Below are 19,179 nucleotides of genomic sequence, written 5' to 3' on the forward strand. Positions count from 1 at the left end.
TTTGTTAAACTCATTTAAAAAATCTGAAAAAATTCTGGGATACTCTAGAGAGATTATATTTTATGTTCCAATAGTTACTTTAGTCATTTATTAACAATTTTTTGCAATAACAATTTAAATTTGCCGAAATCGACAAAAAATGTAATTTCGTAAAAAAAAATCATAACTTAACAACATATTAAAATTAACAAAAATATTTTCAGGTTTTTTTAGATGAAACTATTACAATTTTCGGAGAACGAATGACGCTACGAGTCTCATACTCTAAAACTATAATTCTTAAGCCTAGCACAACTCAGAACAAAAAGATCTCGGTTGGAACAAGAAAGATAGTATAAGTTTACTCTTGGTCTGATAGACTTTGTCAAAAAACTTTTTTTTAATTTTTCGGGCTTATAATTAAACTTATTGATTTGTGCTTTTGGAACAATGTTTGGAACAACTAGAACAATCTATATCGGTATCGAAATGCTTTATTTTAAAAAAATGGGGAGCCAGGTCAAAAACATTTTTTTCATTTTTTGGACTTATAATTCAACTTACAAATTTGTCCTTTTGGAACAATGTTTGGAACAACAATCTATTGCGGTATCAGAATGTTCGATTTTCGAAAAGTGGGGTGCCAGCTCAAAAAATCTTTTTTTTTGTTTTATTCGAAAACCGTTTCGAATGAAGCAATATCACTTTGGAACAATGTGGTACAAAGTCAGAACAATTTGGAACAACTTTCAAAATTATAAATTTCAAAAAGTAAGGTGCCAACTTCATACACTCGCAGACTTGAGCTTTCGCTCTCAATCGAGGATCCTGACATTGTTGGGAACGTCCGAGAGAGATGAAAGCGAAAACAAAATTGAAATTTTGCACAGTTTTGATTCTACTTTCGATCTCAATGTTCCATTTAATATGTGCTTTAATGATAATTGGATTTTAAAGCCTATATCAATCTCTTATGATCCTATTTAATCTACCAGCTTTGTCTCTTTTAGAAGCTACAAGTAGCATTTTGTGCATTATCTGTCATTTAGAGGAGCTAAGTAAAAGATTTCAGTTTTCACGTATATTAGTCATACTCGGGTTCTACAGAATATATAGATGTATGGAAAGTTCAGATAGAAAGTAGCACTAAAATCTCAACTAAGGAAGCAAGAGCACATATCACGTAGTCATAAACGCGTGGATGGTTGTAAAAATAATTATGACAATAATCATAATAAATGTTTGAGTTGAAAGTAAGAAACTAGTGTAGCTTGACTTCATAGTTGTATATCGCTTATTTTTATAAAGCAGCACGATGATTTCGCGTTTAACCAGAAATCCGGAGATTACTAAAGACGTCCAAGACAAAAATTTGAAATCTTTTAGAGACGTTTCGGCGATATATCACGCTGTTGTAAGTGCGTTGATAATTATGACAATAATAATGACAATAGATGACAAATGTTTGAGTTGAAAATTGAAAACCGGTAGTTTGATTTCATAGTTGTAAATCATTGAGATCTGTTGATAACATATTATTTGGACGTTAATATTGGTTGAAATTTTGTTTAGGATATGAAAAAAATGATTGTGTGCACGAAACTGTTTTATACACTTATTATAAAAACTTTCGATACTCTTTAATTAAGTGTATCCCAGTATTTTCATACGACACATCTCTAAGGTGACCAGATTCCCAGCCCTGAATTCGGGACACTTTATAAATGTGTGAGGCGGGGAGGGGGAGTTAATAGACCCGAAAATTATTTGACAATCATTGAAAATGATGACAAATCGGTGTCTCGAGTAGCACTCGAAAAAATTCGGGATAAAGGGTGAAAAATCGGGACGTCTGGTCACCTTACACATCTCGTATATCATCTGTCGTGATGAGGAGTCATGACAAGAGCACATGCGAAACGCGCGAAATTCCGAGCAGAATGGCGTTTGTTCCACGTTCGTGCATCGGCTCTTTTCGCCGAGGTACGGCTATCCAAAGAGTTTGGAGTTTCGCGAGGCTGCGCACCGCCAACTGACGACGTAGTACAATGTAATACGTTCGCGCCTCGGACTTCACACCTCTCCCTTCGGACGGCAGCATGCTCGACTTCAAGGCAGCGCCGAGCGACATTGTCAGCGGGCCTCGGCGCCTATCAAACGATTCACCGATTTCTCCGCGCAGGAAAGTCGTAGCGACGTGAAACAAAACGAGCATTCGAAAGCTCAGTGTTTCGCTTTCGATGATGAGGCAATCTTAATGTTAATTTAATGTTAATGATAATGATTGGTATCAATATATCGTCGAGTCAAATTTTACAAGCCTTTGCATCTGACTCGTAAATCAGCGTTTTTAAAATTTTCTAATCTATATATCAATCTAATTTTCAATCTGCATTTCTGAATCTAATTATTTTGATCTACAATTTTCTGATTCATCTTCGTAAATCTAATTTTTAATTAACAATTCTTAATCTGTACTTCTAAATCTAATTTTCCATAATCTACAATTTTTAATTAATTTTTAATTTACATGTCTGAAGTTAATTTTCAATTAACAAATTTTTAATTTATATTTTTGAATCTAATTTTCCAATCTACAATTTTTAATGCGCATTTCTGAGTCTGATTTTTCAATCTAAAATTTTTTAATCTACATGTTTGAATTTAATTTTTCAACTTATGATTTTTTAATTAATATGTCTGAATTTAATTTTTCAACCCACGATTTTCAATTTAAATGTCTGAATCTAATTTTTTAATCTACAATTTTTAATCTACATTTCCGAATCTAACGTTTTAACGAACAATTTCCAATCTACATTTCTGAGTCTAATTTCCATCTACAATTTTTAACTTGCATTCCTGAATCTAATATTTCAATCTATAATTAAGATGTCTAAATATAATTTCTTTTATTTACAATTTTCTTATCTATATGTCTGAATATTTTCAACCTATAACTTTTAATCTCTGAATCTAATTATTCAATCTACAGTTTTTAATCTATATTTTCGAATCTAACGCTTTAATCTACAAAGTTCAATCTACAATTTTTAATTTACATATCTGAATCTAATTTTTCTATCAAGATTAATCGAATTCTTTTCAGCTGGTAAATGTATTATTAAGAATAAGATTTCGACTTTAATATGATCGAATTCTGAAGGAATGAATCACATTATCATAGAAAATAGAATTTCCCGTTTACAAGAGTAAACATTATGATTTAAATTTGTTTAGTTATTCCACTTGACGTTTCCGTTAATATCCTTCGACTGCATGAGCGTATAAAAAGTTATTACGGCCAAGTTTATTGTTCTGGAGGGGAAAAGTCCTCAGTTATGATGACGTTCACCTCGATCATTAAATCGCGCTGTTAATATCGCCGTAAAAACACCGGTCGATTATTATTTGCCGATAATACTCCACGACTGAATGACAGATTCTTGCCTCAATGGCTCTGCTGAACTGTCCAGCCATCCAATAAGAATAGTTACAAACTTGAAGATAAAGATGTATGCTCCCGGCCTGAAATTATCTTTTCTTTTTATAAAACAAAAATTTGTTACGCACCCCAAGTAGACGTGCTGGCGACTTCCTCGGGCTGCAGACTCCTCGATCGGGACACGTTCATTCTCGTCAACGACGCGGGAGGTGGGGAAGGCGACGACGACGAGTTCCGGTCGTTCGTCGGCGAGAGGGGGATGCGCGACGTCGCGCTGTGATCGTTGACGTCCAGGTCCCCTTGGAATCGCACGCGTCGCGACGTCGGCGTCGGTGGATCCGTCTGGCTGGCTCCGACGAGATTGACCGGCGACGTCGCCGTCTCCTGCGCCAACACGCAGGCGGACGCTGCGCCGGCGGTCGATGTCGACGCCGACGCTCCCGACGACGGCCGCGGGGGCGGCGGCAGTTCCGGCATGCTCGACGCGTGGGAAGGAGTGCAGTTCTGAACACATCTGAGGGGCTCTCGGTCCCGCGCTTGCATCAACCTGCAATGTGATCGCGAGATGCGGCGTTAACGCATTCTCCGCACGGCTACGTGTGTTTTGTCGGCATTCGTGAGGTTTTCCAGTCTCAAGACTAAAGATACTATGTGCTTGGCGCATTAAATGAATTCGGTATTATTTACGTTCTTCAAAAAGTGCACAGGAGATCTCTACAAATTTGGAAGTTTTGATGCTCTTTAAAGAGTGTGGGAAATTTTCGAAATCGAACATTTTTTAAATCTTTCAAATTTTCCAAAATTTTGGCATTCTTCAAAAAGATCTTCAAGATCAAACATGATCTAAGATCTGAAAAATTGTTGAAGTCTTGACATTCTTCAAAAAGTGTGGGAAATTTTTGTAAGATCGAACTTTTTTTCTAAGATCTCTGAGAATTTTGAAATTTTGACACTTTTCACAAAGTTTGAATATTTTTAAGATCTTTGAAATTTTTCAAAATTTTGGTATTCTTCAGAAAGTATGGGAAATCTTCAAGATCAAACATTTATAAGTCTGGACAATTTTTTTCAAGTTATGGCATTCTTCAAAAAGTGTGACAGATCTTCAAGATTACAAATTCAGATCTTTGGATTTGTTAAAGTTTCAAATATTCCTGATCTTTCAAGCGTATTATATCAATATTTGAACGAGTGCCTTAATTTATGGACCACAAGTCTGCAAATTTCAGGGAGGTCCCGTGCGAATCTAACGTGTCGTATATTATCTATATTTTACTTACAAGAGAATGGATAAGAAGATAGAATAGCGAAGATTCCCGTTAGGTCAGGATACAAAATATGGCTCGGAACTTTATAGTGCAGTAAAACGTACCTTCCCAATTCGCTGCGGTTCTCGTCGGGATGGGAACCGCGTTCTTGCAGCAGTCTCTCGAGATTCCGCTCTAGCAGTACCCTGTCGAGGCCGCTGGGTCTGGACCCGCTGGAGGGGAAGCCTTCCACGACGAATTCGGGGCTCAGAGTGCTCTGGGTGGGCGTCGTCGCCAAGGAAGCGGAAACTTGTTGGTGCTTCCTGGTCATCCGAGGCGAGTTCCTGGGCGATCCCAGAGTGTGTCTCGAGCCCGGAGGTGGAGGCGGTGGAGGTGGAGGCGGTGGACTCGACGAACCCTCGCTCGTAGCCACCGTTTGCCTCCTACCGGTTCTGCGAAGAGATGACGTTAGGTTTTGTCGCATCGCTCCTTGCAGAGAAAATAGTCAAACGCGAAAGGTAGAATTAATTTGTTTCACTTGAGCACATTTTCAATTAAAACATGGTGATCCTTCGCGTACTCTTTGTAACTTCATTTGATTTCAACGAGAATCTTATATATTTAGCTTATCTCGTCTTCTATACTGAGAGAAGAAAATATCTACAAAGTGAGAAATATTTATTCGGTATAACATATTTATTTGTATTATATATTTATGCATATGTCTGTTTCCATTAAGAAAACATTTTTCCAAATGAGAAAGTGTACATTTTCCTAAAATCGTTGTTTTTCATGAAAGTAATTGTTCATTCTATTTAAATAAAGGAATCTAAGCGATAAATATATTTTTAGCACCTATCGAATAAGTATTGCAAATTTTTTAAATATTTCTTCTTTCACAGTGTAAGCTTACAATAGATTGAGTCTGCTGTCACTTTTTCAAGAAACAATAATTGCTAAGATCTCGTTTCTATCTTTCATGTTGTCAAACGATCCCGACAGAGCCAGCTAATTATTTCCCATGGCGGATTCACCGATCTTCGCGGCATTCTAAGAACGAGCGCGGCAATTAGGAGTGCAATAAAATTTATATACCACATTCGTATATGTATGTATATGTTATGTATATGAGCCAAATTTAAATTTAATCGCAGATGCCTCATTAACAAGCCTTTATATATGTAAATGGTTTATCGCGACGGCGATTTCGTCAACGATATACCGGTTGGAATACAGATTAAATCACCCATAAACCGTGTATATCATTCCAGCCACGTGTGATCAGCACAACCCATGTGACTCCGCACTTTTTGTCAATTATAATCCGCAATAAATCAGTCAAAACATTAGTCCACGACTCGGGATACTTATCTCGCATTTCTCCAGAATCTCAACGCGTACTCAACGAGGAAGCGACACGCGACATTTGGCTCGCCGAAATGATGAGCAAACGGAGAGCGAAATGTCTGAGAGGTAGCGGAATTATTCAACAGCTACTCGCGCTTCGATCCGTCAAACTGAGATCACTCTGGCCCCGATCGCGCGCAAAACACGAGAGACGGCCGATTGCGCGAACTTCGGTCTCGGTTCCACCGACGCCACAGTCCAGTTCCGCTTGCGACGAGGAGCTAGTCTGTGAAACCAGCCGTGTCGATGATTTATCGCTAGCGTAATAATTCCTCGCGAAGTTCTTCTCTCGCAAACTCGGAAGCAGAGACGCGCTCACGGCCGTGTAATCGAGCGGGGCGCTGCCACCACCCCGGCGGCTATAATTTCCCTGTGCACGAATCTCGACCCCCGCGTCGCTCCCCACGTGCCAGGCAGGACAATGAGGCACCCTCGTGACCCCACCTTCGCGAGGTATGCGGCTGTACAGTAGGATACCTGAGGAAAGAGGGCGGCGGCGGCGGCGGGCCGGCGGAGGAGTCGCTCGGTGTTGTCGGCGGTTCACCCTTGCTGCACGCTATGCTGCAGTAAATAGCTCCGCGGCGTGGCAGAAATGGCCGGCCTAGAAGAGAGCTGCGACACGTCGCGCAACTGAAGCATGACTCGGTGGCGTGCCAGTGCTGGCCCTCGTGTGACATCTGCCCCTGGTCCACGCCGATAGGCTCCCCGCAGCTATCACAGTATTCAGCGAAGGAGGCATCGAAACATCTCAAGCAGTACGGACGACCTTCTCTCATTACGTATCTCTGGCCGCCGAGCTGCGGGCAGAAAGAAGCGCAACGTGCGTGAATTTATGAGACGGCTGAGAGGCGAGCGGGCGCGCCCAGCGAGATGGCTCATTTGGGCTAACGGATGTCGGCTGGCGGAGCCAGCATTCGAAAAGCAACGCTTTGACACAGCGAGAGAGAGCGAGAGAAAGAGATAATGAAGTTGGGCATTATTTCATCTCGCTTCATGGTTATTTTAATTATTTTGAGCGAGAGAAAGGCGGAAAATAAAGGTTTTGAAAGACAATGCCTCGACAAAGTGCAAGAGAGAAAGGAGAGGGGCAGGAGAAAGGGAAAGAGAGAGACAAATTGATTCAGCGAAGATGTTATTTCATTTTGTCTCCTAATTATTTTAGTTGGCGAAGCATTCGAAAAGCAACGCTTTGACACAGCGAGAGAGAGAGAGAGAGAGAGAGAGAGAGAGAGAGAGAGAGAGAGAGATGAAGAGATTTAACAAAGGTGATATTATTCCATCTCACTTGATGGTTATTTTAATTATTATGAGCGAAAGAAAGTCGGAAAATAAAGGTTTTGAAAGACAATGCCTCGACAAAGTGCAAGAGAGAAAGGAGAGGGGCGAAAGAAAGGGAGAGAGAGAGATAAATTGATTCAGCGAAGATGTCATTTCATTTCGTCTCCTAATTATTTTAATTATTTTGACCGAATGAAAGGCGAAGCTTTCGCAAAACAATGCCTCGACAGAGCGGCAAAGACGAAGAAATAAAATGATTCAACGAAGATTGTATCATTTTATCTCGTCTTGATCTCGCTTCGTAACAGTGTTGGGCATTAATCGATTCAAATGTTAGTGTACTAAGATAATCGGCAAATATATAATCAAAATCAATTAAGTGTCACGTATAAAATCAGTAAGAGCTTAACAGATTAATGAAATTAATTATTAACAAAAATCTGATTTGATTAATTATACATTGATTTTACAGTTTATTTTATCAATCGATTAAGTTATTTGTGATCGCATATATTACGTTTGATTATAATTCTGATTATTCCAATTATTTTAACCAAAGAAAATTTTTATCTAACTATAAAACTAACTCTTAACTATTTTAATTATTTTTTTTCGTAAGGGAAGCTTCCAAAACAACGCCTCGATAGAGTAAAAATGAGAGAGAGAGAGAGGAGAGGAGGAAAAAGAGTGGCGAAAAAGCAGAGCGAGAGAGGGGAGAAATGATTCAACAAAGATGATGCCATCTCATCTCGTCTCGATCTCGCTTCATAATTATTTTAATTATTTTGGGCGAACGAAAGTTGGAAGGCGAAGCTTTCGAATGAGAATTCGACAGAGCGAGACAGAGAGGGAGGAAGAAAGAGACGAAATGATCGAATGAAGATGATATCATCTCTCATCTCGTTTCGAACTCGCCTCATAATTATTTTTCAAGCACTGAGTAAAGTTTTAACTGTCGGAGACTGTTGACAAGGACCGTGAAAGAGAGAGAGAACGGCGCGCTGTTTAAGATTAGCCGGCGAGGGGGTCGTGGAAACGACGAAATCGTCAGTGCGTAGCCCATCCGCTTCGACGAATAAACCGGTTCGGTTTATGACCGCGTAATAATTAAAAGTGCTACTTTATCGCGCGGTCTCTGAAAATGTATAGTTATGGCGACGCGGCAGAAACACGGACCCAGCGATAATAGTACTTTACTGGTGACCGGTTATTCACTGGAGCATGCACTCTATATACAGCAGATAACTGATAAGCTACAGGTTCTTAGAGTTCTCTGTTCGCGCGTACTCGCGACGCGGATATTACGCGCGTTCTCTCTCCATCCTCTCAGTCGGGATATAATTCTACATCGAAAAGGAGGCTTTTGTAATAATCATCACGCCTCGGTAATAGTTACCAGATGCTTTGGCGAAATAGTGTCGCAACCAAACGTGTAGGTGGATATATAATCGAGTAATTTAATAAATATTAACACGAATAACCTTAGCAAGGCTTGTAGTATCTGTTGCCAAGGCTCGGTACTCACATTGCTACGATTTGGTGATTATTATCAATTTATGTGATACGCATTACTGAACAATCTGTTAAATAAAAATGTTGTTTAATAATACTTATCACATTATGTGATAAATATACGAAGTAGTAGTAAACATTTTGGTAATAATCAAACTATATTTAGTAATTATTACCGAACAATTTAGTATTAAATTGGCTCAACTAAATATAAAGATTTGTTTTACTTTGTTTTACTAATTAAAAATTTGTTTTACTAATTATTTTGTATGTATATGCATTATTTTTGTAATTATTGGTTGGTAACTATTCCTATATTTAGCACTAATTACCAAATATTGCATTGAAACGCTCAATCAAAGCATTTGTTAACTGTTACAATACTTTTTCCTCAGTGTATATGTTACATATGAGAAAGAGTAATGTGCATGCGTGACGTAAGTAGTATAAAAGAGGAGGTGATAGATATATAATATGGCTGATATTTACACATATGTCTTCAATCGATCAGACATGACTATCCAATTTACGTAATCATCTCATCAACATATATCAACTTACTTATGACGCATGAGTTCAGTACATATGTTTCGAAGCCATATGTTTTATTCAAGTTAGTAGTCTACTGTATAACATAGATGTCTGTGATAAAGCCATATTGTTCAGTAATACGTGTAATAGATAATTACGTAATAGATAAATACGTAATTTGTGTAATAGATATACAAAACGATCAAATGCTTTGATGAATCAAACCATTGATTAGTCAAACCATTTAGTAATTACCGTTCAATTATTTAGTATTATTTATCAAACCACTTAATCAACTAAATGAGAAAATTTTGCCTTACTAGTCATTTTATAATTATACTAAGCGACTGATAGAATTATTCAACAAGTCAAGTTATTAAAGATCATTAAACTGTGTTTGATTTACTAAACATTGGGCTGAAATGCTGAACCAAATTGTTGACTATTGCGAGACTTTCTTTGCGAGGGTGAATTACACGGAATAAATTGGAATTGAAAAAATTCCGCGCTTTACCTGAACGCTCTTCGAGTCACCTCTCTCTCTCCCTCTCTCTCATGGAGTGTATACATATTCATAAGTTCACACCGGAGGTGTGCGTGATGCGTGTGTAACGCGGAGAGCGCGTCGCTTCTGCGAGTGCGCGCGAGCTAGCGACGTTATCTAACTCGGAAGACATATCTAGAGATAGAGTCAGCTGGCGGGAAATTACGAATTGCTACGTAGCTGTAAATTTGATAGCGAACGTAATCGTTAACTAGCCGGTGCTTCTTGCCGATACGCGCTAGAGAGTACCGCTACGTACAACCGATCTCCGCGGAGGGAGGAACGGAGGGTCGATCGATAAAAAATTGATATATTTTACATAGATTTATGAACCCGCTTCCTCCCTCGCTACCACGACTGGTCCGCCGTATGAAACAGAAGCTACGTTATTCGCCGTTAGTTTGCGCGTGTTTTGCGTAATCAGGACGTCCGTGAATAGTCTTCTCTTTCGTACTTAGAAGGGAATAACTTGGTATTAATTATAATTAATGAGGATATTTCTCGAGGATGTATATAATGTTGTCTAACTGTAAATTTAGAATTTTAATCAATGATTTTTTTTCTAATTATGCGCGATTTGAAGTTTCGATGTAGATTAATTATTTTCTCTAACTGTTATATAACAATTGTTAGAACTGTTAATTATATTAATTTTTTTTCTCTACTTATATACGTGATTTAGAATTTTGATTATTTTTTTTCTAATTATATAAGGTAATTCATAATTTTATTTATTTATTTATAATTAATTAGATTTTAATTAATTAATTTTATCTATATTTACTTATAATTACTTACACTTATAATTAATTATAATTGATTATTAATTGCAATTAATTATTGATTATAATATTAATTATAATTTTGATTTAGAATAATTATTTTTTCTAATGATAGTTAGGAACTGTTAAAACTGTTAATTAGATTAATTATTTTTTTCTAACTATATGTTTTGACACTATTTCTCTATTGAGCCGCACGAATATTATGTAATAACTATTGATCGGCCGTGACTTCGCAGAATTCAGTAGGTCCTCTATCATTTTCCAGAAATCGCTCCACAATAATAGCCATGATCGATACCTCTTTTTCAAGCTACTCGGTCGTCGTTTCCGGCACTAAACCTCAACGAAGGTAACGCGGAGGTAGCCAAGGGAGCGTTTCGCGGAAGGGAGAGGTCTGTCGTTGCTCATGTAATTAAGGAGCGACGAGAGTAACTTCATCGACCGTTATCGTCGCGCGAATCTCACCTGTCCCATCCCTTATCTTATGCATTCCTACCTGTCGATCGCACTCCAGACAGGCGAAGTGGCGCATATGCCACGCTCTGCCTTCGGCCTCGGTACACTCGTCGGCGAGGATAATTTCGTCGCACGCGCAGCAACGGGGTTTGAGTGTCTCGGCATGGTGACGGCCGCAGTATAGCCTGCCGTCTCTCCAGAAATAGATTAGGTCTACTAATAATTGGCGGCAGACGCAGCAGATGAAGCATGCGGGATGCCAAAGTGCTGTTGGTCCAGCACGACTCGCAGCAACAGACATTTCGCCGGCCGCAATCGCACGGCCACATTCTCGACATCCCGCGCCGTGCGGCCGCTCAAGCTGGTTCGCGTGGCCGCGGCCCAGGGCCTCGCGTTTCCGCTGCGCGGCGAAAACCCGCAGCTCGCGCTTCTCCTCCTCGGACAGGCCGCTGCAGTATCGCGCCTCGTTGTCGTGCGGCGGTAGCTGCTGCAGCAGTTGCTTCACCCGTTCCCGCTCGCCGGCGCTACCCGCGTAGGGAATTTTGTCCTCCGGTAGCGCGCTGAAGTACAGATGCACCTGTTGGGACACGTGAACGCGCGGGATTAGGTACCTGTGGAAATATCTGTTGACACGCGGGAGCCGTCACCCAACATGTCAAGGTGACGCATCAAGTTCCCGCGAAGACTTCCCCGTCACCCACTTGTGGATAACGCACGGAAAAAAAAAGATATGGACAAGTAAGCATAATTTGCTGTGTTAGCCACTTTTTCTTTGCTGCAGGAACCAATTTCCTTGCTAAGATAACAAGAAAATCTGCTCCTGCAACAAAAAAAATAGTTATAGCAGTAAATTATGTTTAGTTGTCCATCTGCAGCAAATTTGTTGCGGTCCCTTACGAAAAAATATTATAAGAAAACTACTGAGAACAGTAGTATTTTCGTCGATTAACGAAAATACCACTGTTTTAACTATTGAAAACGTATATTAAAACTATTTATAAAATTAACGAATAGGTTTTCTATAGTTTTCCAATAGTGTTTTAATAAGTATAGAGTAGTATTCCAATATTTTTCAACAATGCTTCAATAGTTTTCTTATATTGTTCTCAGTAGTTTTTCTTATAGTTTTTTTTCCGTAAGAGTTAGCTTGTCTTGCTGTACAAGCAGATTTTCTTATTATCATAGCAAAGAAATAGATTCCTGCAGCAAAGAAAAGTAGCAAATTATATTTAACTGTCCATATATAGCAAATTAGTTTGCTGCTACAGCAAATCCTTTTTTTTCGTGGCGGGTTTTATATTTCGGATTAAAAAGGATTTTACTGACAAAGTTGCAAAAATATCAATTAAATCACTGATTTTTAAATACACATGCACTAAGAGAAATTATTTGATAAAAAATTAACAAACGGATATCAAAATACTGATCAATTTTTGTATTCGATCGAAACATTGGTACATAATTTTTTTATCGGCTTATTTGATGAAATGCGATTATAATCGGAAGTATTCGATTAAATTTAATCGGATATAAAAATCAGTATTTTGATCGGGAATATCTGTTTGTCAATTTTTTTTATCGAATAATTTCTCTTAGTGTGTATACGTTTCAATTTAATCGATCATTGATCCTCGAGCAAATGCAATCAAGGAATGTTCAATTGACGATTGATATCCATCAATGATAGTTCAATTAACAATTAAACTTAGCACATTTAATTAAAGGTCGTTTAATTGACGACTGATACGAGCAATTCATTAATCGATACATTCGAAGAATTTGATTTAACTTCAAGTAGCGTCGCTTCCTACACTTTTTACACTTCCACATAGAAGAAGAAGTAATACGTGCAACCAAGTCGAGTAAACTGTAGCTGATGGCTGTCTCCAGTATGTACAGAGCTCACTGATCTTCACCAAACAGTCTTCGATTGAATCAATTGAATTTGCTCATATCAATCAATTACATAGTTCTTAATTAAATTTGCTAAGATCAATTAAACTTTCTCTGGTTCTCTTCACTCATATTAATCATCAATTAAACGGTCTTTACATGAATTCGTTGAAATCAATAATCAATTGAACGGTCCTCGATTGAATTTGTTGAAATCAATCATCAATTAAACAGTCTTTAATTGGCTCATATTAATCGTCTATATTAAACACGATAATTAATTATTTAAAAATGTACTCAGCAACCTAATTACTAAATATTTAAAAGAATATCTCTAATAAAAAGTATATATTATATATATACATATATATACATATAAGCGAAATATCATTAAGATAACAATCATTAAAATAAAAACATCATTAAACATCAAGATAAAAACATCATTAAAACAAATATCTTTAACATTGCACACTGAGAAATTAGGCCTCGTCAACGTGTTGAAGAACAAATTTTGGTCAATTTTTCGTCATTCTTTTCATATTCTTATTTCGTTATATTATATGATAAATATAAATGTTATATAAACAACTCCTAAAAGAGACGCGACCTTTATAAATCGACTAATAAAGTTGTACTTTTCGTACACCTAGATGGAAAGTCTTCTTCCTATCGTGAATATGGAAAAAGCACCGACGATAGCGGCTTGAGTCGCCGGGAATATGCGAATCTACAAGATAAGAATGGTCGCAGAGAGTTATTTTGCGTCAGAAGCGGCACCCGAGTGCTTACCGTATTTTATGGACGATAATACTCTAGCTTTCTTTTTCTGTCTTTAACTCTTCGTCGTGTGATAACATGATGGCCAATACGAATATACGAAAGTAATGCCTCCTTTCTCTTTACTTTCAGACCGAGCAGATCCCACCAACGACTTTCAATTCGGCACGAAACGTTGATTGAGTTTCTATAACTTTGATGATTCTAAGTATTTATTCAAATCATCACAGATCGTCAACTGTGTTCACGGATACTCACTCACGGTCTTTTATTTTCTTAACCCCACTCTAAACACATTCGTCCGTCACGGGAGATATAAATAATGTTCCACAAGAAATATAAATACACAACTTAGAGCCAAAGTAACGTATACGAGCGCCAAATTGAAATTCTAATAGTCGCCTATACTAGAAATTTATCGTAAGTTGAAACTATAAATTGAGGTAACAATTGTTGAAGTAATAAGATTAGATTAAAATAATAATGTAATATAATGATAACTGGATATGTGAAAAGAAAAGAAAATGAATACGGGGAAGCATTTTACGCAACATTTATTTATAAATGTTTGTATCATTGTTTCAACTAAGGCAAATTCGGTGATAAAAAGACAGAGAACTTAGCCGTCAATTAAGATCTTTTACATAGAAAAAAGAATATTCTTGTTTGAAGAAAAAAAGAAAGAAAATATATTTGATATTTTAAAAATAAAATTAATATTAAAATAACATTTTATTGATATTTTTATAACCACTATAACTCTATTTTGGAACCAAGAGTATCACGTTTCATATACTCCTCGTAAATCAAGCCTGATCTACAATGTGCTCTGTGCTTCCTGTTTCTTCCTCTTCATCTCTTTCTGATTTACATCTTAACGCCTTAAGACAAAGATAAAGGAACAGGAAGCAAAGAACATGTTGTAAATCACGCTTCAGATTCCAAGGGAGCAGTGTTGATCTTTAATTGGTTTTGAATAATTGAAGGGACATTCAATACTGAAGCCGAAGTCGCACTCACTAAATTATCGAGTATCGTATATAATGTAACAGAGTACGAGTATATTATCGGTGTATCAAGGCGTGTAAATGTATACAGGTCGCCGGAAAAGCGCAGAATCCGCTTAGGCGCGCCACAGAAGAATTATCACCCAGGGCCGGTTTCGTGTGCGCATGCATCAACGTCGATTATCTGTAACCGATAGTTTAACCGATCCCCCTGTTCTTTTCTGGATCGGCTCGCCGCCCATAATGTCGGCAGAGGCGAAGGATAGTGTCAACTCGCCGCGACTGACATTAACCGATGGTTGTTGCAGCACGCCCCTAACCGTCGCGAAATTAGATAAGTATCAAGGCAGCCACTGTCAACATACCGTAGAAACGGGTCTCTCTCGCTGAGGAAACACTGATATATGCGTTTACGTTAGTGCTTGCCCGCAACCTGCGGAGCCCGACGACATAAAGGGAATAAGGGACGCGCGATAAAAGTGTGCAGTTTTACTTGGCGCGCGCGTTTCACCGACGAACATTTCCATGAGAATAAGCGCGGAGAGTGAAACCGCGCGCGCTCGCGCCGGCTCAATATCCATTGGAATTCGCGCATAATCGAGTTTCTACATAATCTAGCGGTAAATTTCTCTCCGAGTCGGTTTATGAGTAGTGACGGCTGATGCGCTGCGCTGTGCGCGCGATGTATCGACCACTTTAGCGCCGCGTTGTGTACGAACGTTCGCACGTCTCTCTGTCGCTTTCTTTCGCTCCTCTTGTTTTTCTTGCGCCGACCGCCGTGGCGGAAGCCGCGACTTCTTCGGAACTGTGTTATCGACTGCATAATTGATCATTTGAAATATAATTACGATGTTATTTTGAATGTTGCCAGACCATGAATACTGAGTCGCTTAAAGCGCGTCAAGTCGATTGGAGGATTTCTCAACAAATAGGAATGCAACGTAATGGTGTAAGCGCCGATATGCAAAAGCACAGGTGTTTGCGTGCATACGAAATCTGCATGGCTAGAAGTGACAGAGAGCGAACGTGTTTGTGTCGTGTTGTGGCCGCGAAACGCTCGTCGTCAATAAAAGATTCGTCTTTTTTCCATTGAATTCAGATGTCCAAGTAAATGTACGAATAAATATCACTCGTTTCGGACACTTCAGAAGCTTGTGTACTCGCAAATCTACCACAAGTTCATTATAAGCATCGAATTTATTCAAAGTACATTCTGCATTCTAACAAGTTTAATATTTCAATCAAGAATGTTAAATTAAAGAAAAAATTCAGTTCATTCTATTGCACAGAGTCGAACTAACTTTTTTTATACTTCGATAAAGTTTTATGATATTCTTGTGAAAAGAATAAAAATCCTTCTTTTGAATACATAATACTGAGCTTTTCTTAAATTTGTGATGAGTACACTTCAACCCTTAAACGACAGGGTGGAGTCATATATGAGCGCAATTTTTTAATTTATTTTTTCTTCCACATATTAAAATTTCCATCAAGCTAAATAAACAGCAATTTAACAAAAACGAACATTTTTATTGTATAACAATATTTTTTCAGTGTAAAATATCTTTGACGTAAGCATATTACAAAGTTTCAATGGATTGCATTGAAAAATATATAAAAATATACCGAATAGGGTCTCGTTTAAGGATTAAATTTCCAACAAGGAAATATTCTTTGTTAAAAACTGAGACTTATTACTTGAAAGAGTGAAAGTTAACTGAGTAATCGCCTTTCTTAACAATGGAATTATATTTTTCTATAGACAGGAAGTTTGGATATTAAAAGGAAGAAAGGGAATCCTCATTAGATATTTAAAGCTCATTCTACAATGGCGGTAAGCAGTAAGAAGTAGGAAGTAAGAGTAAGAAATTGAGCAATCACAGTTGATTATTCTTCTCACATTCGACTGCGATTGATCAATTTCTTACACTTACTTCCTACTTTTTACACGGAGAAAAATAATTTTGCTCTTTTAGCAAAATCGTCGTTACTACTGCATATTTGTAGTGACATCAAAAAAATTTAGTTGACGAAACTGACTTTACAAATTATTCGTTATCAGAGCAGAAATAGTTTCGTTGTCAGGATAGAAAAAATTTGTTGAGTGTATTTGTCCTAAAAATTACGTTAATTTGCTATCGATGCAAAATAATGTATCCTTAGCAAATTTATTTGCTATAGGAGCAAAATTGCAATTGCTTATATAAATCCATCATGGTTCTTATAGCAAAATAATTTGTAGATTCAGCAAATTATATCCAGCAAATAGTGATTAGTACTCTTAGCAAATCTTTTGCTGTCTTTTAGCAAATCTTTTTGATATAATAAGGAAAAGACTTTGCTAGACCAGCAGAAAATGTGCTGGGCCAGCAAATTACTTTTCTCCGTGTACTACTTATTATCATTGTAAAATGGGCTTAAAAAATATCGAATCTATATTCATTTTACTGGTCGAAATTCCTTCGATACTGGATATCTCGTTTTTCATTTTATTTGACAAATTTTCTGCCTGATAAGGAGTCAATGATTCTTGAATGTTATGTGAAATTAAATCGCGGGTCTTCTCACGATTAACTCGCGACTCTGAAGTAGCCATCGAGAACTTTGCGGGTTTGCGTGAAACGGATGAGTATCGCCTCAAGGACTATCACTCCGCAGGATTGAAGACTCACGCGAGAAAGAAGTGTCGCGCCTCGGCGATGCTACCTCGTGGTCCTTCGTGGCGTGAAGACACGAATTGACGCGGTCGTCAGCGCGCGAGAGAGGCACAAGCGCGAAAAGCTTGTTGCGCGGGATTAGCGTCCCCTCGGAGAACGCCGAGTCATAATATATAATGCGCGTTAGACGTAATGACACTTAAAATGAGTAAAGAAAACGCAGCGGCCGCGGGACAGGCTGCGAATGGGACGCGAAAGCGGGAAATAAAAGGGAGAAGAAGACGGAGAGATAGGAAGAGAGAGAGAGAGAGAGAGAGAGAGAGAGAGAGAGAGAGGGAGAAAAAGAGAGACAGACAGAGGTGAGAAGAGGAGAAGAGAGAAGCGGATTTGCGCCGCGCGAGTCGAAATAAACGACGACGTTGGCGCTCAGCGCAAAGGCCGAAGAAGACTCTATTCCGCGCCGCGCAAACGCGCACGCGCTCAGACCAATTAAAGGACGAGGGCTGCGTCGGTTGACCCTTTCGCTAAGGATAACTCCAGCGCGGCGAACGTTGCCCGCGACTGTATACCGCGCGTTTAATTAAATAAAATGATTTCATGCGGCAGGATCCCCGCGCGAAAAAATTATGCCGAACGAATGTCTCTCTTTAGAAAAGCAAATCGAGGGATACAAATCGAGGGAGAAAATGCTCTCTCCGGGGCCTCAAGTGGCTGCGAGAATGGCGCTACCAGCGCGTAATTAATATATTTCACGGTGCGAGATATATATCTGCCGGAGAGGAAGGAGAGAGAGAGAGAGAGAGAAGGAGGGGGGGAGGAGAAGATACGTAAGAAGACAACGGTGAAATGCATCATCCGCCGTGTTTTCTCTAGGTCCTTTTTCGGGTGAACTCCTCGATTACGCTTTATCATCGTATCCAGCTCGACAGAGAGAAAGAGAGAGCTTTCACCGGCGCGGCGTATGATGACTCACTGCGCCGTCGTCGTTCACGACGGTAATCGTCGCGGCGATCTGGGAGCCGGCTCGCTGGTGCATACCCAGCGAGACGAATCGAAGAGCATTACGTGCGTGCGCGACAGCAAAAAGGACCCCGTTTCTCCCACTCCCTTTCTCTCTCTCCCTCTGTCTTCTCTTTCTTTACTTCCGTCTTTCTTTCTCACCTGGTCGGGCCTCAGCCCGGGCGGCACCCATGTATACTCCTCGAGCGCGCACCCGCTGTCGTCGTCGCTCTGCGAATGCCTCTGGTGGTGCATCAGGGCCTCCTGCAGCGCCAGGCCGGCCGGTGCGGCTTGCACCGGGCTCTTGAACGGCTCCTGGTGAGGCGCGCCGCCGGCGCCGCTCGGGAACGCCATGGCCATCGCCATCGGCGGGCCCGGGCCCAGGCCGAGTCCCGAGGGACCTCCCGCCTCCGTCGAAGCCCGCTGGTGCTCCTCCCGCGGACACCTGCAGCTCCTGCACACCTTCCTGCAAAGAGCGAACGGTGCGTTCATGAGAGGATGCTGTGCCGAGAGGGTTTTGGGCTCGTATGATTAATGTGCAGGTCCTTCTTAATCACGTTGTCGCGCCATTTTTAATGTTTAAGCGGGCTCACCGCATCAGACCGCCAGGGATCGGCAGGTATTCATGTAAGATGCATTTTCTTGGCTTCGGAGAAAGC

General features: G+C 39.4%; 1 protein-coding gene across 6 annotated transcripts in view; it reads right to left on the bottom strand.

The window, feature by feature from the left end:
- LOC116844221 (protein prickle-like) overlaps positions 1–19,179 on the bottom strand; it is a 281,484-nt gene that overhangs the window by 1,608 nt on the left and 260,697 nt on the right. For all 6 annotated transcript variants that reach the window (XM_032815446.1, XM_032815451.1, XM_032815447.1 and 3 more), the window contains 5 exons: positions 18,683–18,986; positions 11,225–11,761; positions 6,556–6,875; positions 4,797–5,123; positions 3,553–3,971 (listed from right to left, as the gene is read on the bottom strand). In XM_032815446.1, the coding sequence (XP_032671337.1) occupies positions 3,553–3,971; positions 4,797–5,123; positions 6,556–6,875; positions 11,225–11,761; positions 18,683–18,986 (1,907 nt within the window). The remainder of the gene's footprint in view (positions 1–3,552; positions 3,972–4,796; positions 5,124–6,555; positions 6,876–11,224; positions 11,762–18,682; positions 18,987–19,179) is intronic.

The sequence above is a fragment of the Odontomachus brunneus genome, unplaced genomic scaffold (genome assembly GCF_010583005.1).
Source record: "Odontomachus brunneus isolate Ranch 3 - 2012 unplaced genomic scaffold, Obru_v1 Obru_scaffold_040, whole genome shotgun sequence".
NCBI classification, from domain to species: Eukaryota; Metazoa; Arthropoda; class Insecta; order Hymenoptera; family Formicidae; genus Odontomachus; species Odontomachus brunneus.